This window comes from Ascidiella aspersa, chromosome 9 (genome assembly GCF_963924565.1).
Source record: "Ascidiella aspersa chromosome 9, kaAscAspe10.2, whole genome shotgun sequence".
Classification (NCBI taxonomy): domain Eukaryota; kingdom Metazoa; phylum Chordata; class Ascidiacea; order Phlebobranchia; family Ascidiidae; genus Ascidiella; species Ascidiella aspersa.
The window spans coordinates 20,040,577-20,063,825 of record NC_139455.1 but is presented as its reverse complement, the minus strand read 5'-3'; the positions used below and the strand labels follow the sequence as shown (position 1 = coordinate 20,063,825).

At 38.2% G+C, this 23,249-nt stretch overlaps 3 protein-coding genes across 3 annotated transcripts in view; 1 reads left to right on the top strand and 2 right to left on the bottom strand.

Annotated features, from left to right (window-relative positions):
• Window positions 1-8,370: 8,370 nt before the first annotated feature.
• LOC146133492 (cortexin-3-like) lies at window positions 8,371-11,271 on the top strand. Its single transcript, XM_083397444.1, has 2 exons — window positions 8,371-8,620; window positions 9,931-11,271. The coding sequence occupies exons 1-2, from the start codon at window positions 8,481-8,483 to the stop codon at window positions 10,022-10,024; spliced, it is 234 nt and encodes a 77-aa protein (XP_083253570.1). The 5' UTR covers window positions 8,371-8,480; the 3' UTR covers window positions 10,025-11,271.
• Window positions 11,272-12,019: 748 nt separating this feature from the next.
• On the bottom strand, window positions 12,020-15,660 carry LOC146133491 (uncharacterized). The gene is made up of 4 exons (XM_083397763.1): window positions 15,546-15,660; window positions 14,506-14,696; window positions 13,670-13,852; window positions 12,020-12,560 (listed from the first exon to the last, which is right to left on the bottom strand). Exons 1-4 carry the CDS (start codon window positions 15,658-15,660, stop codon window positions 12,534-12,536), a joined length of 516 nt encoding a protein of 171 aa, XP_083253889.1. The 3' UTR covers window positions 12,020-12,533.
• Window positions 15,661-20,589: 4,929 nt separating this feature from the next.
• The window catches only part of LOC146133490 (frizzled-1-like), a 29,509-nt gene continuing 26,849 nt past the window's right edge, over window positions 20,590-23,249 (bottom strand). Inside the window, exons 12-14 of the mRNA XM_083396587.1 lie at window positions 22,968-23,068; window positions 21,256-21,959; window positions 20,590-21,174 (exon numbers count right to left, since the gene is read on the bottom strand). Coding sequence (XP_083252713.1) covers window positions 21,745-21,959; window positions 22,968-23,068 — 316 coding nt within the window. The 3' untranslated portion in view covers window positions 20,590-21,174; window positions 21,256-21,744. The remainder of the gene's footprint in view (window positions 21,175-21,255; window positions 21,960-22,967; window positions 23,069-23,249) is intronic.

Below are 23,249 nucleotides of genomic sequence, written 5' to 3'. Positions count from 1 at the left end.
TATTCCGCCACGCGTAATTATTATTTTGACATAAAGCTTGTTGTAACAGACGTGTAACAAGAATTACCAATACTCGTTGTACCATTACCCAAATTCCAAACTAAAGTTTTATTGTTAATTTTTTTGTAAGAAGGGATTTGTTTAGGGGTACGACAATTTTTTTAAAGATGACGTCACAAAGTTAGTCAAAACATGTCGTCACTAAATTACACATAAACGCGACGTCATACAAAGTAACCTTAAGCTTAAGAACACCACGCAGTTCGTAAGTTTTAGGTTGGAGTTGTTGCTTGCAATACAAAAGCTATATTTTGCAAAACTGTTAACGATTCGCGCAAACCAAAAAATGCCTTTGCATCGTTTAAGTTGCCAAACTTTCATTGTCTAGGCCAGTGGTTCTCAACCTTTTATCTTTTGGGGCCCATTTACTTTGCAAAAAAATTCTGTGGCCCAAAACATTTTTATGAAAGAATAAATTGTAAAATAGGTTTAGAACAAAACACAGCAGAACATATTTCAAAACAGATTATTTAATCAACCGTGGATTAATGAAATACTTGCGGCTGAACAATAAATTTACATTCCTTTTTAATTCCTCCTCAAGCCATTATTCCTGTAAAATTAAATATAGTTACAAAAAGGAAACTAAATCTAGCTTGTTTTAAGTTGGTCTGTGGCCCACGTCAAATGTTCTTATGGCCCACCAGTGAGCCATGGCCCACTGGTTGAGAACCGCTGGTCTAGGCTCTAGGGTGCGGAATGAAATTTCAATAAAATATCTCCAATAAACAACCAATACTTCTAAATCCTTCTAAAAAATTGCTTTTTTTTAACTTGCAAATAAAATAGTTTAATAGTTTTTCCAGCAGTAAGCTGTTTTTTGTCAATATAGACGCAGAAGTATTTGTTTTACTTGTTTAACTTTCAACCTTTTTAAGAAGCAAATGTCAAAGTCCTCAAGGTGTGACCTATTTAAATTATTTAAAGGTTTCGATTACAATCTTTCATTCTTTTTAAAGGTTGTTCTATATTTTTTTTAACTTTATCAAGGCATACGAAGAAAAATAGGATCATCATTCATATACACTGTCTACTTTCATATACCTGAAATACGCGAAACCATCTTGCCAGTCTTATGCCGTTTCTAGGTTTTTATCGTCGACACATAATTTTGATAATTACAGACTTATCGTGCAAAAGAAGGTGACAGGACGACCATTTCGTGTCTAGTTCGCCAACATGTCAAGGCCTGTTCAATCTATTCAGTTCATCATGGAAAATATACGCGTTTGCTTCAACTTTAAAGTGGGAATTTTATATGGCCTTACACACACTTCAGCAATACATAGATTTGTTTAACCTCGTCTATTATTTTTAGGTGATGTACAAAAAGAGAAACCTTGGGTTACAAACGCACGCCAAAAAAGTATCCAAATGTCTGCGAAGTCCTCAAAAACGTAATGTTCAAATAAACGACGCACATATATCTTGATAGATGATGTTTAAGATCATTTGGTAATGTTGTTTTATAAATCGCAAAACTTTAAAATGTTTGTGACATGTTTTACTTGGAAACGCTTGTTTACTAGTGCCCCTTTGGGGAATGCAACTTCAAACCAACATGTTTTCAAGCAGCGTTGAACCTAATGGACTGCTAATGGGAGCTTGGACATCTTTAGAGAATTAGCTTATGCGCAATAGCATGACGTAATAAAATGGTGACACGGTAAAAACAACATTTATTCAACGAGACCTGAACAAAAGTTTCCGTATGGAAGCAAGTCTTTAATTTTTAAGTGACTGTTTAGATTAGTGGCCTCAAATCCAAGGTTGGTGGTGTAAAGGGATGCTATACCTGGTTTTAGAAACTTGGTCATAGGTCATATAGTGCCCGGCGCGCAAAAATGATAATTATCGATTGCAGGGTGATTTGCGACTTATAGCTCTCTTGGTGACAGCATCAGCCATAGGAAATGATTTTAAATTGCAGGAGAGTTTCCGACGAGCGGGTCTCATAATAATTTATCGAAACTCCACATATGACGAGTAGGCTATTTTCGTGCCACCTGGAAAGCCCTCGAGTAGCAAAGATAAAATCAAACAAGGTTGGCCAAAAAAATATGTGGAAAACTATCCGGCAAAGGTTGAAATAGGGTGAGGGGGAACTTTATAGGGTAAGGGGGAATTTTAAGCTTTCGCACAACCATACTTCATCAGGTAAAAGTAGAAATGAAAACCATTAAAATGCACTAAAGCACAAGCGCGAGTAAAAGGGGATAAGAATGGTGAAGTCTAAAATACCCACAGACACATGCTCGCAAAGACGTGTGTGACCGACGCAAAAACAATAATAATTGAAGGTATGCGCTTCAAAGTATACGCTGGGTGTAGAAAAGTGTGCCAAAGGCTCCGAACAGTTGAAATCTGTCGCGAACATCTCGCATTTCGCAACGCCTATCTCCATCATTGACAAGTTGCCAGGCGCTCGCCAGGGACAGCTATTAGCGACAAGCGTTCAGGACGGCGGTACAGCTCTTTAGCGGCGGCGGCACACGTTAGTGTAAGTATAGAAACAGCCAATTGACAACCTTTGGTGTGAAGTGCTTTGCTCCCAAAAGGTGGCCACGGTATTCCAGGGGGACAATAACAGAGCACTCTGCGGTCCTACGCCGTTGTGCGAATCACATTCGCGTTCGCCTGAGACAGGTTTGGTTCAAAGCGCACACGGCTGAAAGATAAACGAATATATAGGGGGGCTTTGAAAAGGGGCTTTGTATAATCAGTTGTTTTCCAAATGTCAAAAGAGAGTTGATTCGCTGTGGGGTTTTGATTAAGGAAGTCAGATCTCTTAGAAGCGGTTCAAATGCACGCAGCGTCGAATAGTGTGCGGCCATTCTATTTAGTAGGAAAGGCGCACCGGCCACCGATGTATAAGAACAGGATATATGCAGCTGCTAACTGTTTTTCAAGTTTAGTGTACGCTGTTTGTCGTACAAGAAATCTTGTGGACCAAAGATACAGTAGCCAATGCAAAAGTGCAATAAATCCACCTAAAAATGGTCTGAAGGTGTTAAGTAAATGTGTTGATGATGTGAAATCCATACCAGGAAACGTAACTTAATTAGGAAATAGAAAAGTTAAAGACTTGCTCGGTTACTGCCGTTGGTCACATTAAAGCTTTTGAGATTATTTACATTTTAGAAAAACTTTTGCATTTTCCTAGAAAGTTTTCATATTTGTTTTTTATCAATTTTTAATAACTAAACATGTGTAAGATATACACACATAAGTGCTCAACAACTGTGATTTAGCCTTTAGTACACCGAAAGTCACCAATGTGAAGTTGCTTGCACTAACAGAATGTAGCAAACATTGGCGTGATGGTTGTTTTTCGACTCGCTTCCCTCTGAGCCTCTGTTGTGACAGATTCGGTGGCTTTCGGCAACTGGACACGTGTTACGAATTTTAACATCCCAAAGGTCCGAATACGGTCGGCAGATCGCCAGTTAAAAAGTCGTGGTCTGCATTGTAGTATAACCCTTGAACAAATGTTAGTGTAGTAGGCTACGCAGTGCCTGACCTCGAGGGATACATCTTTCGTTTTTGCTGCAGTGTCCTAACAGCAGGGCGTACTACCCACGAGCGAATGTCCCTTTGAGAGTGTTTGTTAACGTTAAGAGAAGCGTTCCGGTATGGCAACGAGGGACTAAAATAGCGAAATTACGAGACAAGGGTTCAAGTCACTTACGTCAATTACGTCCCATGCCGCTAACTATCACGTGATCAAAGACATATGTAACGCAGTTATTTATATCGTGGGGTCGGTGGTTGATTGAGGAAACACATATACTTTTCCTAAAGGGAACGGCCTGTGAGCTCCACGTGTGTTGTGTCAACATGCAGGGATTTCGCGCTTCGGCTGTGTTTCGACACGCATCGAGTATATGGGGTATGTATCTCTGTTGATACTATTATAGGAAGTCACCTATGTAGCCTTGAGAAGGAATTGCATCCGCAGCCTGGAGGGTTGGGTTACCAAGTAGTTTTAAGAAATGTCCGGTATTTCGGTGTTACAAAATCATTATGCTATTCTATTACAGTTTATTTTCATTTGTCAAGCATTGATCAGGTATGTTTGATTTAGTTGGAACGTGATAATTCTTATCGCCAAGTTTCTCGGACCTAAAATAATTTAGGTGATAATACTGTGAGTCAGAAGGGTTAACGATTTTTTGCATTATAAACGATAAAGTCTGAGCCAGTATTGCCATACTTTGAGTTCGGATATCTGTACTTTACTCAAGCCATTTTTAAACAGGCTTCGACCAAATTTAGAATTGCCATATTGCTACAACTAGAAATAAACTTACATGCTGAACTAGAATTAGCTTTAAACGTGAGCCAACAGAATAAACCATACAGGCCTGCATTAAGATTAACCAAACAGCCTGCGGCATAGGTGTCAGCTCAAACTTTGTTTTTGTCTTAAATAGTTGTGTATCCCTGCTTTGGACAAATGTATAAAAAAAACTTGATGTGTCTTTTTTGGTGATGTTTTGCAATTATCTTATTATCTATTTCGATTAAATGTTAAGTCTTTGTTTTTCAACCAAATTGTTTCCCAACACTTTTAAAGTAAGGTAATCAACGTCTTGGTTTTTTTCGATATTTTTATAATTATTTATCTTTTTAATATTCCAAATATAGATAATGACTGACGACAGCAAGACACTAATGCAGAACTTACAACAATGCGTGGTTTAAATCAATGTATTCATTATATGGTAAAATTTTAAAAATTTGTCAATTTTTTTTTTTTTTGCCAAAAAATAATTTCCCTACTGATACAAATGCTAATAACAAGCATTCGAATGCCAAGCATGTCACATCTTAGGCTGTATAATTTAGCTACTTGACCAAAACCACGTTCCAAATGAAAAGCTGACAAAAAGCTTTTTAGAAAGTAGAAAGATAGATTATATCTATACAATTGGAATCTTGAGTTGTCGAATTGGACAGCTTGAACCACTTTGTCGCCCAAGTCTTATGTCAGGTATAGCCATGTTAAAGCGAAAACGTCAGTGGAGCAATTACGTCGGTCGACGAATGTCCCAAGGGATAAGTGATATACTTGTCCGCAGCTAAAGAACACTTTCAGTTCACGTACTGACTTGTGTGTTTCACAGATCACGTGCTCGAGTACCGCAATAACGTTTGCACGAATTCGTTGTTGCAGAATTTTTAACGCGGCTACAAAGTGGTGGATTCGGCACACTATTGCAGGAAGTCGAATTGTTTGACTTTTCCGGTTTGGGTTTGGTTCGGGTTCAAATTCAAATTCAAAAGTTTCCGTTCAGCCCCGGTTCGACCATTGTTATTTGAAACCGCTTCATAAAGTTCTGCTTCTTAAAAACTTACAAAAAACGGTTCAGGTTCGGTTAAGGTTCGAGAAAAAAGGCCCAAAAGCCGTTTTATAGAGTTCCGGTTAGGTTTCGGTTCGACTCCCTGCTTTTCAAAAGTTTTAAACAAGATAAAATATATTAAAATGAGTTTTTTTTTTGCTGACAATGTTCGATAAATCATATTTATACAAATTGACAAAAAAAACATCCCATTAGGTTGTATATCGCTTCAAATATTCCAAAATGTATACGAAATAAAATCCTTATAAAAAACAGTTTAGGACACTGTATTTTTGTTCTGTTGTAATGGTTTAATAGCGACGAAGCAACACGATTCCCGCTTCATATGGAATAGAAAAGTCTTTATTCGTTCGGGTGACTTGTTATGTAATGCACGTGTGATTTACGATTGTTTTGCCATCTTTAAACCGTAAGATTGTTTATTTTACGTTTTAAGTTGGAAAAACCCCCAAAAATAAAAAACTTCGGGGACTGCATAACAGTCGAGCCTGTTTTATTTGTATACATAAAACAATCCACTAAACGCAGTTGTTACACCAGCAAACAACCAATTTCTCAACGCGCATTGTTTGGGTTAGAGTGTGGGTTAGCGTCTGGGTTATAGGGTAGGTGAAGTATTATTAATGCATTTATTCTCTCATATTTATTTCTTCCGTGTAATTTTAATTTTGACAACTCGTTTCGTTACTGTAAAAATAATTTGTGAGATTCTTGACCTGAGCCAAAGTGTCTTCTACAACGCACAGCAATGTTACAATTTCCTGTTTAAGATCGGTTTTAAACAAATTGAAACCCGCGCTTGCGTAGGCTTACGTTTTGCGAGGCCAACAAGTCACAAATAAACACTATCAGAAGGAAACAGATAATAATACCAGCAGTTTGCAAACAGATTGCCGATGACATTCGAAATTGAAAAGTTCCAGTTAAAATTAGTAAATAATTTTTGCACCCACGGTTTAACGGGGTGTTTTTTTGTCAATAAATCCATAAAAAATCCTAGAAAAAGACCTTCTACAACACAACCTCTACTGATTAGTCCAGGTTTATAGGCAGGTCCCTATAGAGTTTATGTTCAGGGGTGTCACAAAAAGGCATATGTCAAACCAAACCCAAATTGTATGATTAGATTAAAGCAAATAAAAAGCATTTTAGTAAACGTTTCTGCCAGGGCTGCGGAGTCGGAGTCGGATTAGGGACTCGAGGAGTCGATTCATTTTGCTGGAGTCGGACTCGGGACTCCAGACTCGAGTAAGACCACGTAAAACTACCCGAGTCCCGAGTCCGACCTGCGCATGAGCAGTTTCAAATTTCAAAACTGATATGGCCGCTAATTGGAAATTGTTAAGGTGGAATAGCATGTGGTGGAATATTTTCCAAACATGTATTGTGAGTGAATAAATTATACGACACCCCTATAAGTGGATTGCTGAATATCCACGTTATTTTAGTTACGTAAATGGTTGAAAAACAAATTGTAGAGTCAGAGCTAGACTCGGGACTCGGGTTTATTTTTTCGGCTGGAGTCGGACTCGGGTTACTTTTACCCTACTCCGCCGCCCTGGTTTCTGCATATATTTGGTATTCTTAACGCTGTAATATTTAGGTAAAATCAATAAAATTTCAGCAAAATCAATAAAAAAACACTGGTTCCGCCATGCAATTAAAAAGCGTTTCACCAGCTGGATAGCACTGATTCGCTTTTCAGGAATCGTCACTGTATAGGGAACAGCCACCGTGTCTATGCGCGTTCTAAACGTCGTTCGGTTGCAGTACGACGAGCGGCAAAATTTAATAACAGAGCCAAAGCAAGTTGTTCGTAGTCGCCGCGCCTCTTGGTCGATCTTAAACTCTTTGCAACGGCCAATCTAATTTTCATCGAATTCGACAAACTCAAGTTCGCGTCGGTACGGCTTGTTCAGCCCTGATGACCCGCTTTAATCCGATTACGCGGTCACTTTTATTGCGTAGGTACGTGACAGTGTGGTCGCGTAGTCTACTTCAATCGCTGCAAAGCGCTAATATAAGTGCGCCTGATTTCGTTTTTTATAAAATTTCTTTGGGGTAAGTTGCGCTTTGGTTGCGTTGTTTATGTTCCGGAGACAAGGTTTAAACTATTTACCAGAATGCTTTGTAGCAGTTTTTGTTTGCTGTTGTAATATTTTAATGTTTTTTTTTGCTGGGTTTTAAGATAGCTGTGTTTAGCTTAAAATTTAGATCAGAGTTTTGTTGTTGTTGTATTTGATTGGGATCGCACCCAATGGCCTTATAATTAATTACTCGACCAATGCCATGATGCATATAATCGGTGGCTTTGCCTATAGTTATGTTTTGCATTTCAGTCAGGATAAGCGATCAACCAAGAGTATGTTCGATTAAAGAGAAGTATTTTATTACTTACAGTAAAGCTCAGTGTTGTAAACAAGTCATTTTAAAATGACTTAAGTCCCAGTCAAGTTATTTGCAAAATAACTTAAGTCCAAGTCAAGTCTTTTTGAATAAATAACAAGTCAAGTCCCAGTCCGAAAGAATTTAAGTCAAGTCAAGTGAAGTCATTTTGCCCAAATGACTTAAGTCAAGTCAAGTCATTTAAAAACAGTGACTTAAGTGCACTTAAGAGTCATTACAACACTGGTAATGCTTCATCACTAAACACAACCATATTCGCGCTGACGCATCGCAAAATCATTTGGTTGTATAGAGAGTTTACAAGAGGAAAGCAGGCAGCTCGAAATTTAATCTTGTAATATCTCCAGAAGTAAAATAATGTATATCGATCAGAAATTTTTACATATTACTTAAAGCAGTCTAACTTAGCCATCATTCAGACCTTTATGAAGCATGCAAAAAATAACAAATGGCGTATGGAATTTAGTCGTCACACATACTACTCGCAGTCGCATAACGCTCGACCCTTACTATATATGTTTTACGAATTACAGATGAGCACATTGCAGTCGATATTAAATTTCTAAGTGCGTGCAATATTGCCGTGCGATTACTGTGAAACAACTTGAAAACAGTGGAAAAAAGTTAAGGCAATCTTACAACCGTTTGAAGATGATGGATTCGACCGAAGATGCTATTTTTGAAGAGGAACTCGTGTTTGATCATCTTTACATAAGCAAGGGAATCGAGCAACCGCTCATCATACTTCTTCTGTGCGGTTTGGTCATTTTCCTTCTCTGCCAAATTTACAAGTAAGTTTACGTGGCTTGTAAATTTGTAAACAAAAATATTGGTGGCGTTTTGCAAATAGCTATTTGTTGTGTGCTTGACCGTGCGATTTATAAGTTTAATTGACCGGTTATTTTTATTTTTTAATATGTTATTGCGCAAAAAAATATTTTGTTCGCAATATTCATTCTAGCTCGGTGGTTCTCAACCCCTTTTCTATCGTGACCCGTTTTCGCTGCACGAAATTCCGTGGCTCAATAAGTTTGTAAGAAAAAATCCAATAAAATAGGTTTAGAACAGAAAACAGCAGAACAAATTTCAAAACCGATTATTTATTCAACCGTGCATTAGTAAGATACTTCCGAAATATAAATTTACATTCCTTCTCAATTCCTCCCAAAGCCATTATTCCTGTAAAATTAGGTAGCCCATTGAGACACAAATGAAACTAAATTCGTTAACAAATCAAAGTTTTTAAATTGGTCTGTGGCCCACCTTAAAATGTTTCCATGGCCCACCAGTGGGGTCACTGGTTGAGGGCCGCTGTTCCAGGCATATGGTTTACATGTCAGTTGAATGACGCTCATAGTTGGGGAAAACAAGTTAGAATGTTCAGACAGAATTGTGTACATCGATTTATTGTGATTCGGAACACTATAAAGTATAAACAATCATAAAAGCCCAATTTTTGTTTTAATGTATTACCTTAAGCCGCATATGTTTGTCTTCAACTAAAATGAACCACGCATCAGCAAAATGTGAAACGCCTTTAATTTGTTTTGATTTCAATTTCAACACGTGTACTGGAAAATGTTTAATAAATACCTGGTTAAATGCAATGTAAAACCCTGGAAATCTACGTGTCACTCCAGGTTTTGATAAACGCAATGTAGCCTAGTGCCAGCTGATTCTTACCCAAGCACAGAAGTGCTCTATTGGTTGCTGGATTTTCACCTGTGATACTAAAGGTTTAACATGCAGTAGTGGTTCTTAACCAGGGTGCCATTTCTAATGCTCAAGGGTGCCGAGAGATATTCGAGAATCTTTAAGAATCTTATTTTTGCTCAAGTCTTACGATTTTTTTTGTAAGAGAATCTTTAAAGTTTCGAGTGAAATAAATCCAATTAAAACTTCCTTCGTTGTGTAGAGTTTATGGGTGTTGTTCCAGTTCCGTTTATTGTAAATTACTTACAGAAAAAACCCTATGGGGTGCCGCAATCTATTTGTTATTTTTGAGGGGTGCCGCTAGCCATGAAAGGTTGAGAAACACTAACGTACAGGATGATTAGATTCAACATCTCATAAACTTAACCAGCACATTGCTACATTATAGATGCGTGAAGGTGGTTCTCGACCCGTACGACGCTATGGACAAAGAGACGTGGACGGACAACCTTGAAAAGGGCAATTTGCAGAGCTTTATGTGAAGCAGCCGATGCCGAGGCGCTCTTTCGGGACATTTAATTCTCCAAAAAACGGAAGAAAACTTGCGATAAAGGTTTCAGCCTCTCTCTAACAACGAAGAGTGGGTTTGGAATGCGCGCGATCGAAAAACTATACGAATCGACGAAAGGAATGTGAACGCATGTGCGCAACGCTAAAGGAGGAAATTCTCTAGTTAATTTATGGATTTTATTGCGGACTGGCATTCAAGTTTTGTCGGGGCCAAGGCGATTTTATTTTTCCTTCGCTTGCTTATTTGTGGCGCCCGAAAATGAAGAGTTCTTACATGAGATGTTTTTTAAGTGTTGTTTTACCTAAAGGAACTCCTTAATGAAGCACTACTTGAAAAAATTGAGTATATCTAAAAAAATTATTTTATTTTTCGAGAATATATGCACGATGTTGTTTTGTTATAGCCACAAAGAATGTGATGTTTTAAATTTGACACCCATAACGCTACGATAGGGTAACCTTTCTTTAAAATAATCATTGTATTCATATATGCCGGAGGAAAAATAGCAGTGTATTTTAGTAACTGTACTTCCCAACCTTTTTCAGTCCGCGCGACCCACTTTTAATGCAAGTTTTATTGTGCAACCCACAATAAGATATGACCATTACATAAAACCTGTATCTTTACTACTAACGTATGTACTGAAATAGTTAATGCGACACAACACATCTCATCGTTACGTATTTGTTACATTGTTGCAAAAACTTTACGTAATGATAATACAAAAATGTCCCGATCTAGTAGAAAAAAGACCCACTGGTTGGGAAGCACTGCTTTGGGCAATATGAGAACAGTGAATCCCTTGGTAATATGTTTAAACCCTCAGTTTGCTTGTCTGTCACGTTTGTGATGGTGCTCTTTACCGCCGCTAGCAGAATTTATAAACATTTTTAACAACCACTAAATGGAAGATGAGCATCTATGCTCAAACTAGTCAAAAAGCTCTAAAATATATCAAAAGGTGTTTTCAGTTAGCAAAGGTTAATCATCGCCAAAATATTTCTGTCGTACAATTTTTGCATGTCACGTCAAAACAGGCTAAATTGCCTTTAGTCTTGTTAAAATGGTCAACTTTTTACAAACATGAATATATGGTTAAACTAAAACCAAACAATAAAAATGGAATGTATTGTTATGCTCATCATAATGTATCTATAACTTAAATATTTTTTTTTATGTTTATGCGTAATGTGTAGTAATGTGGCGCTTTGGCCATAATAAAACCCCTTTGTTAATACCAGTGCCTGGCATTAATATAAGTTAGCCCGGTTGGCGAATTCTGTATTCTGTTATGCAATGCAAGAAATCGAAACGCCAATTTTTTTTAAAAATGCATAACGGCAGGAATTTTTGTGTCCGTGCAGCGGCGGGCGCGCATAATGTTAATAACATGTCAACGCAAAAATGCGACGACGCTTTAGGAAGGTGACGTATTGCAGACCTTAAGGGGAGTGTAGTGGGATGGGCACAGCTAGGTTACTGGTAATCAGGTCAAATGTTAAACCAGAAACGAAATCAGATATTTCGGTGACCCGCTTAATATGTTGGACTAATAGTAATGGTGCACAACTAAAGCATCATTTTTTGAAATTAATAATTAAAAATGTTAGCAGCAAGCCGCGAGCAGTCACTGAAGGTTTATATTTTCCTTGTGTACAGTCCTTTACCGTTTGGAGCAATTACCCGCCGTTACGCTTGAGTAACCGCAGCAGGTGCATTCATTGCGGCTGGTTTTAATCTCTTCATCAATTTTAAGCAGTGCAGGCGGAGAGGAATGTTATTATTTATCCAAAATTTCGCGCGGATAATCTCTCTAGTCCTTTCTGTTTTTTAGCCTGACTTTTTACTAGCGCTTTCACAGCCAATGCGGACACATGGGGATTTACATTTTTATGTTAGGTTGTGTTTTGTGTTATGCATTTCGTGTTTATTTGCAATGTAGGTAGTACACAAAACGGATTGCGTTTGGTAAGCAAAAAATACGAGATATGTTTTCAGTATGTGATACAAGCCACTATGATGATAAACAACTTAAATAAACTAACAACAAAAGTGACTTCAAGAATGTCACAATGCCTACTGTATTCATAGAAAACTAACATATTTTGAAAATGTGAACATCATACTTTGAAATAAGAGAAGTTTGAGTTTTAAACATGGTACTACGCTTGGCCTGTTTACACGACTGCGTTTTTTAAAGTCCCAGTGTTGTTTTAAATACCCGTTTAACTAACCTATGGTTATTCTACATAATATTTTTAATCACAATGCGAGCAGTCGCTTAATGTAAACTATACGAACGGAAACTAAAAACAAATTAGTGTTTTAACAACAAGCAAAACGGCGGAAATAATTGCTGACGACTGTAGAGGAAAGAGCTACGCCGCTTCTCGTATGCAGGAAAAACGTAAAAAGCGGCGTTCTTCTTAGATGTTGAAATTTTCTCCTCTTTCATGCTGCAATGCTCATCTATGCAGCACCTAAGTGCTGGTTGTTGCCTGCTGCTCCTATAAGCAAACCACAAATATTGCTTGTTTTTTTCTGCTGGCTATATTAGAAGAAAACGACAGAATTTTGTAGGCGGCAATGATAAAACTTTGCATGGCTCAAGGTTATAAAAACAGCAAGCAATTTGCGTCTGGAAAGAATTGCTCCCCATGCGGTTTATTTAAACACGAGAGCAGCAAAATCAAATCGATGTTGTTATCTCGTAAAAACTTATAAAACTCTTTTAATTTTTAAAAGAAACCAATTGTAAGCTGCAATCTAAAGCCCTAGAATAACGCAATGAACTGCAGTAAGTGTCCCTTAGAGTTCCATCGATTTGAAGAATGTGACCACTGCTTTTCGTATCCTTTTTCGTAAAGTTAAAAATAACATACCATACACTATTGCGAACCCCCTTCGGAATTTACGCACAGTTTAAATAATATGCAATACCCCCAAATTGTGCCATTGACATTTTGTAAGCGAAATTAAAAGAGCCGTGCGGAATGGACTTACAATGGCAGGTCTTGCCTCCTTTAAAAGTTCGTTTAAACCGCTCGAGCTAACATTCTGGCTCTAAAAAAACAGAAAATTTTGTTTTTGCACCCTAAATGGAAATGACCATTTACAAGAAAGTATTCCCTTAACTTGTTGGACGCCCTTAACAATTGCGATGTTTAGTTGGGGTGCAACTCAAACAACTCCCATGCCAGAAATGAACTGATAAAATTGGAAGCAATGTGGGTTGACAGGTGAATAACGGAACAGCAGCACAACCTGCATTTGAATCAACCCAATTTGTTTCTCTAGCGTTTTTAGTTTTAGCAGGTGCAATTTTTTCAAAAATTAATTCAATTTTCAATTTACTACATTTTTATAATAATCAGCCCTGAACTGCCACATCGGCTGATTAAGCCCTACGCCAAACAGAGGTAATCCCGGCCAGGCTTGGACAACTTCATTTATAATTTGGTCCTTTTAAACAGTTCATGGACTTATTTTGTGTAATTTAAATCTAAAATCCTTAAACAAAAATTCCACTGTGCTTCCAAAAAAGTTAAAGAAATCCTACTACACTAGAATGCAAGTAACTCGGTCTCAGGCAGAAATTCTATTGCAAGATACTCACCGCTCCTTTGGCCTCGGCTTTGCCATTTTCCACAACACCAGCACCCTGTCCTTCGTCACAGCAGCCCTCCTCCTTTGCTGCCATTGAAACCAGCACGAGCTGGACGAAGTAGCTGAGTGTCGTTATCAGGGCGAGGACAAAAATGAGAATGGCGCGACTGTGAGCCGGCTTGACTTGAAAGGCCTGTACAAAGGATAAAGAAAATGTTAGAATGAAAGGCAAATGCTGGATCATGAGAAAAGGCGGCTTTGTCTGCACTTTTGACGCAATAAAATGTTAACGTGAGCGAAATCAAGCAAAGAAGTGAAACAAGTTACGGCAAGTGATTCTCAACCGGAGTGGCGCGGCACACTATAGGGTGCCATTTTTAATGCTCAAGGGTGCCGCGAAATATTTCAAATTCTTTGAGAGAGATTCCAATTTTTGCTCTATTGGTTAGCTTCTTGATACAACTTTTTTTGCACGATTAGAGTGCCAATAATTAAAACAGGTTTTATTAACCTTGTCATATTGTAACGTTACAGTTTACCACTTAGCAAAAATACGAGCAAGGGTGCCAGGAACTATTTATAATTTCTGTAGGGTGCCGCAAGCCAAAAAAGGTTGCGGAACACTGAGTTAAGGGATACCACACGTGATGCTATTTTGCCTCAAAGAGTAGAGGAAAAAATGCCAAATACATTTTCTGAGGCCAACCATGTTCAAAAAGCCAGATTTCTGGTATTTGGCGTCAAAAATCCAATCTGGCAAGCCTGGTTAGAAACCACTCATCCAAACGGAGTCAGACTCCACATTAGGGTATCTGGAAACACTCAAGCATTGTAACGTGCACTTACGTCATAAACGGCCCAGAGCACGGTGGTGACAATGTACAGAGCCACAACCAGAACTAGCATCATGAGGCGGCCGCAGATTTTGACCGGGTTGCGGCCGAAAGCCCTGCACACGAACTGGAAAAAGGAAGTAACCCAGGCAAAGATGGCCACCCACATTAGAGCCTCGCCCGTCCGGCTGCTAGCCTCCATACCTGTGACGTAACAAATACTACAACTATACAAATAGGCGTATCTTTATGGAATCCAAAACACATTGGCAGCAGGTTTCTGCTTGTTTGTCACTGTTCAGCTGACGCGTACAAAAATGATAAAACTTAAAGTTTAAAAACCCCGAGAAAAACCAGGGTCAGATATTTTACTTTAACGTAACTATGGTTTGGATTTGCCCCTTCTCTTTTACTCTAGCGCTTAGGATATTGTAAACACACTTCTTGTCTTGAATTAAACTTGTTTTTGAATTAAACTTTGATGTTACTGTTGATAGCGAATATATTGCTACGCGTTGGGCATTTTGGGGACATTGTTTAGATTTTAGAACCTGATTTAAGTGGTATAGGGTCGATCTATCTCCAGAACTCCCATATGTAAAGAAATGTTAAAAACAAATGAAAGTTGTTCAAAGCAATTATCATAATTGTTCAAAACCATGAAAGAAATATCGTACAATCTGTTTTATTAGTTACAAGCATTTTACTTAAAAATATATTTTTTTACAGCTGGAGCCGTGTTTATTTAATTTAAATTTGTTGTGTGAGTTCCAGTAAGTGAGAAATTAAAATAAATTTATTTTTTAATTGGAGGATATTTAAAGGACTATAACATAGAAAATAAAAGTATTGTTGATAAAAACTAAAACAACGTCATTAATATCTTAGCTATTCTCGCTTAATACTTAGACAACAATATGGCCTCAAACATTAAAACATAATATTCACGCAAAACGTTTAAAATTATAATTTTTATCGCTTAAATATGAAGATCCATTTTATATGCCGATAAAATGTCAAAGCATGAATAAGGCGATTTGTTGGTTGACCTACCATTGTTGGCAATAACGCCAAATACACCGGCTCCTGCACCAAGAGCAACAATTTGCAAGTAGGCCGGGTAGCCGGACAAAAAGGACGAGTCGAACTTGGGAACTTTAATCTCCATTATATGCGAATGGTTACAACTTACTTTAAAAAATTTAAAAAATCCTTAAAGTTGCCTAAAAACGTTAATAAATTAGTTTAAAAGCTAGTTTTAAACCTGGAACCATGTTTTAATCTTGAATCCATCACTGCTTTTGGGAGAACTAAACACAACCAAGTAAGGCAGTATGTTTCTTAACCTTTTTCCGCGGCGTGTTAAGCGTAAGTAGCCTACATTAGCGAAGTTTTGGCGACCCAATTCTCTTCGCTGAACTTTTTTTAAGCTAACAAAACATAATACACTAGCACAAATAAGTTTCGTATTTTATTCATTAATATTTAGGACATTATTCGTAATGCTTCCTTAATTTTGTTAAATTTTGGTGAAATCTTGCTCAGAACCAACCTTAATAAATATAACCATGTGAACTGCTGCAGTCGGTGAGCCAACCAAATTAAACATCGACCCATCTTTGATTGAGAAACACTTAAATAAAGCGTCAAAACAGTTGCGATTTACACCTGGTACCGGTTTAACAGGGGCAATTTAGTCTTGTTTCTTGGACCAGGTACTATAGCTATATGAAACACATTGGGCGATACAAAAACACTAGCTCCCAAGACATATTTCGGTTCAAATCGCAGCCGCCGACCTAAATCTTCAAAATACCCCAAATAACGCATCGAAAGTGCTTCCGATCTCACAAAGCCGCAGACCTCGTTCCGATAGCGATTTATAGATATCGCTCAGGTCACGTGACTTGGGCGTGGCGCCATCCGCAAAGAAGGCACAGCATCGTCGTAATGTCGTCATCGATAGTTCGTCCAATTCAATTGCCAGTTTATTTTTATTAATTGTTTTTCAGATCCTGAGCGGAAGTTGCAGCGAAAACGTACACAGAGCGGAGGCACGCGATACGTTGTGCTGCAAGGCGAACGAAACGCCCTAAATTAAACCATACAAAGACGGATAAATAGTTGTGCTAGGGTCTAGGCCGCGCATAAATCGCCTGGGAAGCTTGTCAACGGCATGGGCGGCATTTCGATTAGCTTGCTGCTTTATAATTGTCGCTTGCGTGTTTTACCAGTATATTGCTTAACCAGAATTTTCTTTCGAATAACAGAATCTGCCTGAATCCGAATGGTGAAATCAAACGATTCTGGTGGCACATCGATGATAAAGATAAATAAAGTGCAGACCTAGTAAACCAAAGTTCTGTACTTAGTTTATTTTTATATTGCTCAACGTAGGCTAATTTATTTTAGAACCTATTTATATTAAAAAAGTAGGATTTCAAACGTTTGGCAATCCGTCTGCTTAGGGCTTTTTTCAACCAGTGCTTTCTTTGCCACCTTTAAAAATGATATAATATCGATTCAGTACGTTTAAAACATGCAGCCTACTTCTGCATGGGTTTTGATATTCATTCTGTGTCCACCTGCATTTCGCTGCAGCACAATATGTCACAACATGTTTGTGGTGGCCGGTTTACGGTCACGCCCTTTGCAAAAATGCAAGAAATAAAACGCTTTTTTTTAAAGCAGGGGTCGGCAAACGTTCTAACTAGGCGACCGGTCTAAAACTGAAATTTAATCGCGGACTGACAAATGCTAAGTAATAAAAAAAAAAAAAGATTACATCTTTGATTCAATAAGAATTTGCTGCAACAAGTTCTAATGGTACGTAATAAGACAACAAAGTTACGATGCAAATCCGAATACTGCGATAAAAGCAATACGAACAGTACAAACGATGGGCCGACACCTTAACGCAGTGGTCGGCAAACTGTGGGCCGCAAAGCCATTTTTAGTTGTCCGCGAGTTGCGTGTAGTTGTGGGCCGCGTGTTAGCCATACATTCATTGCACTTTGTTTTAAAAATACATGTGGCTTAGAATTTTCATATTGTCTCAGCGTGGTTCAGACCCACCTGCCAAATATGGTCCTGAGAACTATATTTTTGGCCAACTTTAAATATACGTAATCGCAGATATAATCTTCATTTTCTAGTATACGTTTTACAGTACTTTGGGCCGCGATAAAAAAGTTTTCCGACCACTGCCTTAACGTATTGATGTACGGACCGGTAGCAAACTTCTTGCGGTCCGGCACTGAGTTTACGACCACTGACTTGAAGCATTTGAAAAGTGTTCACAGTAAACTGTTGTAAACTTTCAAGTGGTCGCGCAGATTAAAACCGCGTTACACAGTCTTCTGGGAATTGTTTTTTCTGCAATTTTGTACAAATTTGCGGTAATAAATTTGTACTAAAACTGTTTTAGTTTATATATGATTGCTGGACGAGTGAAGCTACTGCGAGAATATCAACGTAATACAACAAAACTTGAACAACAGATACAGCATACAGTCTGGGAATACTTATTCATATGTTTTCAAGATGTAAGTTTGTTTTGTGACCCATTTAAAAATATGCTTGTCTTTCCTGACTTTCATCTCTCATGCAGAATCTATATTATAGAGCACAGATCGGCAACCTTTTTTGCATTGCGTACCGGTTCAAAACCTTAATTTTATCATTTACCGGCCTTCAAAACAATAAATGTTTAATTATTGCAATTTATTTTAACTTTGATTCAATAAGAACCTTGAGCTTGTTTTGGTGCAGAAATTAATAAGACAACAAAGTTACGTCATAAAAACCTAATACAGTATCCATAGACCTACAGCCGACCACTGGTATAAAGGGATAAAAGTGACTCTGCAGCATTACATCGTAAAGTTTACAAAAGTGCGGCAAAGATCACTTTGGAGAGTCTTTGACAGAAGGCGTACAGGATTCTGTTGACCAGTGCAAACAACTGACGAGGACGGCCAGCGACAAAGATGCGACAAACCCCTCAAAGACCCTTGAGGTTTACCGCTACTTGGCCACCTAAAAACACGAACGACATTCCATATGTGAAAGTCTAAATTTATGGGTGCTGGTGGGTTGTAACGGCCACTAAAAGAGCGGCCGTCCGCTGTGTTTTCTTTAAGGTGTAAAAATAGCACGCACGAAGACGGGACGACCAAAACATTCTACTCAATTCAAAAAGCGGTATATTAAATAGACAGGCCAATCGTGTCGGTAAAAACTAAAAAGTGACTTTTATTATTTGAAAGTGGTTTGTCCAGTTTGTTTTCGGGAGGTTTATGTGAAAAATAAAAATTTTAATAAATGGGGATTTAAGTAATGCTCCCTTCTTTTGAAGTCTTTGTAGTGTATAAAAGGGACTATGGTATGTTACAAATAATCATTTGAATACGCCTGACCCTTACTTTTCAGTCATGTTTCTACGCCTTTCCATGCCTTAAAAAAATTACGCGCCGTGGTCTTAAACTGTACGAAAACAATGTTACGTGTTCACTAACACATTAAACACCTTAATTAATTTACAATAGTACAAAAAATTAAAATGTGTAGCCTATACATATATCAGTAATTGGCAATATAAGTCGGCTGGGCTTATATTTGTTAAATTACTCTTTAAGCAATGATCTTCATGTCGAATAAATAGGCCTACTGAAGAAAAATTAAACTACGAAAATACCAAGACGAGACTACAGCTTACTGAAAAAAAAAAAGAAAATACCGTTTCATAGAAACCTAATAAAAATATTAATAAATGTTTTTGTATAAATTAAAGTTTTACGCTTTGCAAGCAGTGTTAGCCAAAAATGATAAACCGCGGCTTTTTGACAAGAATTGGTTAAATGTTTGCACGCAACGTAAGGGATTTAGTATCGTTTGAGAAAAGTGTTTACAGCGCCGCAGGGAAATGCCTTAGCGAAGCTGCAGCATTTTTGTACACGTGCTGTTTATATACAGTGAGCCGCCTGGCATATTTTTGTCAGTAAAACGCTTCTATTGTGCTGGACGATCTCTTGGTGCAATGAAGACTGGTTTGCTTGTGCTAGCTTACGATCATCACAGAAACGCTGCCAGTACGGACGCCACATATTGTAGTTTAAGGGGCCTTAGTACAATATACATATATATGTATATATATATTTAAAAATTCTGATCTATTTGTTTTTATAAACGGCAGTTGTTTTAGAACGTGCAATTTTACTTCTGAAAGTGTAAGCCTTTGCATAAATTATCCCCTGAATTGACCTCAAAGGCTGGTGGATGGTTTTGTCGGATATGACCAATTTATTTTTCGTGTTTTTGTTTTAATCGAAATTTCTTCAAAAACAGCGCGATAAAGTACCGTATAGCAAAAGCCAGATTTTAACTTATTTTAAAGATTTAAGTTATCTTGTTACTGCCCTCTAGCGGTAAATGATATCTATGTTATGGACAAACTTGTAAAAGCAATTTTGTTAAATCGCCTGACCCGCCAAACATTATAAAACCAACAACTGTTTTGTTTTAATTAAAGTAACGGCGTGCATGAAACTGAAAGCGATAATGGTGCTTGCAAGGGTCGAAATCACTAAAGTGTTAACCACTCCTAAAAACCTTCTTCACGGGAAAAGCGCAAAAAACTCCGAAAAGGGTGTAAAATTATTCCTCCAACCCAAGCTTCTGCAGTTGTTTAAATTCTTAGCGGGCGGTTCTCTATTCGTCGCAAATTTCGTTAAAGGTTGAAAAGCTACCTATGAGCGTCTGTTTTGTTCGTTTTTAATACTTACTACTCAGCTTAAGGCAGGGGTGTCCAATACGCGGCACGCGACCTAATAAAAAATGGTACGCAAGCCCGCCCCCAAAATACTAAATTTGTTATTTAGCCAACTGTGAAGCAATTTTGGTCAATTATAAATGGTTTGCTTGATTAAATAAACAATTGTTTTTCATGTTTAAATAAACGTTTTGATTTTTTTGAAAAAAGAGCGCTTTTAAAGTTAAAAAGGATTAGTTACGAAAATTTTGGCACGGGAAGAGGTTATAAGATAAAAATTCGCACTCCGGCACGTTGGAGTTGGGCACCCCTGGTTTAAGGGTTTTACTGGATCTTAAATAAATACTTAGCTAACTTGCAATTAAACGAAACAAAAGAATCTTTCTGAGCAAGTGACCCTGAATTGAAAAACACTGCCAAAAGCGTGAACTGGCCAACTTTAAAATCACATGCGAATTCCTTGTACGTGTTTCGTGTTATTGCGCGAGCAGATAAAAACGCACGACGACCGGCACACGACGCGATGGTCGGCTAAATTCTTTACAAAAAGTAAAGCGGGCTCGCAAAGAAACGAGAGGCCGACGAAAAGCGTTTAAAAACCAAACCAAGAAACGCGAAGAAACGACAAGAATGAGAAGTATAATTAAGAACAAGAATGGTGGTAATACTTGGGTAGCGGCCGGCCGACAGCGGCCAGCGGACAAGGGGGTATTGCATCTTTGCCGTTTTACAGAACTGCGGTGTGTTTATGAAAGTGCTCGGAGAAAACTACGCGAGCTGGGCCGCTTCTGCGCATCATTGTCGCTTGTGTATATAAAATAACGCGGCGTTTGCAGCAAGCACACGCGTAATAAAAACAAGAAGCGGTATTTCGATATCTTAACGTTCTAGTTGGAAAACGCCTTTTAATACCTATTTTTTAGTTTGATATTTGACGTGCTAGTTTTAATCATTTTATTTGACGTGCTAGTTTTTTCTAACGCCTTCTATTACTTATTTTTTAGTTTAATATTTTAACGTGCCAGTTTTAAATGCCTTTTAGACACAATTTGTTGCCTCCTTAACAAGACGGAGTCACATTTCTAAAAAAACGTTGAGAATGGATCAATACTTTGAGTTCTGTACTAAAATAAGACACTTTGTATACAGGGCAAGTTGACTGCGTTTAAAATGCACGATTTTTTTTAGTTAGTTTGTTGTTAAAAAAATCGAAAATAAAAACGTTAAGAAAAACAAAACAAAATATCCATCAGTCGACGAAAATAGTTTGATAGAAAGATTTCGAACCGCATCATGTTTATACAAAATATATTAAAAAAAACTAAATAAGCGCCGTCGCTTAAGTTCGAATGGAACCTCCGACGCACAACAACGTTTTCAGCAGCAGTCAGCAGCAGTTGTAGCAGCAACCGTTTCTCGCGGCCTGCCAACGTCACAATGACGTCATCTATTTCATGGTAGCGCGTCGATGATACGTCACGGTTACGCGGGGTGGCTGACGGGCGGGTAGAGCGGCAGGCGCTGTTCACTGAGCGGAATGCTCTCGATGGTTCCGTTGTTGGCGTTGTGGTAGCGGCCGTTGCCGGCGTGGCCGCCATCTTGGGAGCGCTTTCTTCCAGCGCAGCAAATGCGCTCCTTGAAGTGGAGCCAGGACTCGACCGTCTTGCTCGACCAGATCCAAAAGCCCGAGGTTATACCTGCGTGCGGGTTGGAAAAGAAGTTTTTTAGCGGCGATTAAAGTTTATGGTGTACACCAGTGGTTCTCAACTTTTAGCTTACGGACCGGTAAAATTTCAAAACAAATTTTGCGGACCGGTGGGGACCTTCTACCCAAAATGTAATTACGACAGTATGCAACTTAAAAGCAAAGAATGGAAACTTCAATTTAATGAGCGATTTGCTGCTTTCTTTTTGATATCATACGTGTTGTACTATGTTCTGTTGAAGTTTTCACGTACAACTGGTCTTAAAGTTTAAGATTTACACGAGTTGTAGCTTACTTTTAAACAATTAGGCAAAACACTTACAGCATTGTGACGTACGATAAAGTCCAAAGTATAACATTAACTCCATGTTACGTCACAATGCTGCAAATCACGGAACAGGCGAAGTTCTAAATTTGATGGACAAGCCTTCAACATCTTGGATTTGCAATTATATTGAAAATTGTAATATATTTGGTGGACCGGCTGGAAAGTTGACGCGGAACGGTGGTTGAGAACCACTGGTGTATACGATTTGGATGTGAAAGGGATAGGGTTGTGAAGAGTGGTCTGTAACGTTTTAACCCACACCTATGATAATCCAGGCAACACAATAAAATGTCATCGAAAACTGCATTTTGATGCCGCATATATTTGTATATGCAAGTCCATTTAAATACGTGTTTTAACTGGGAATTGAACCGTTTGACCTATCTGGTCCAGCTCCGGTTCGGGTTTGAGAGTTTTTTTTTAAATCTGGTTTACCTTTCAAATGCTCGGTATGGAGCATTGAAGGGCGCTGTAGGCCTTTCCGGTCAAAAATGCTGCTTTTTCATTCTTTCAAGTTTTAAATGCAAATTTAAGCTGGCGCTTCGTAGACTCATCCCCAGAAAAAATTTGAGCAAAAACTGGAACAACTTTTAAAGTTGTGCGACCCAGTTCACAAAAATGGCGACGTAATGCGAAGTGAAGGTTCTTTTAATACGGGCCGAGCTTACTCACCGACGATAAGCATCATGAAGTACTTGAGGATGAAGACGATGAAGTCTGGCTTTCTATCCTTGTGTTCCTCGTACGAGCAGGGACAGGGAAGACCGTATTTACTGAAGAAAGATGCGGTTTAAAGAGCGAAAGGCGACAATTTTGCAGCGGACGTGGTTTTGAACTTTATATTGATCAAGACACATTTTTTAAATATCAAATTATTACAACACAGGAAGTTATGAGGGGCCCGGTTAAACCACGTAACTCTTGTGAAAGTAAATCACTTTTATGTCGTTACAA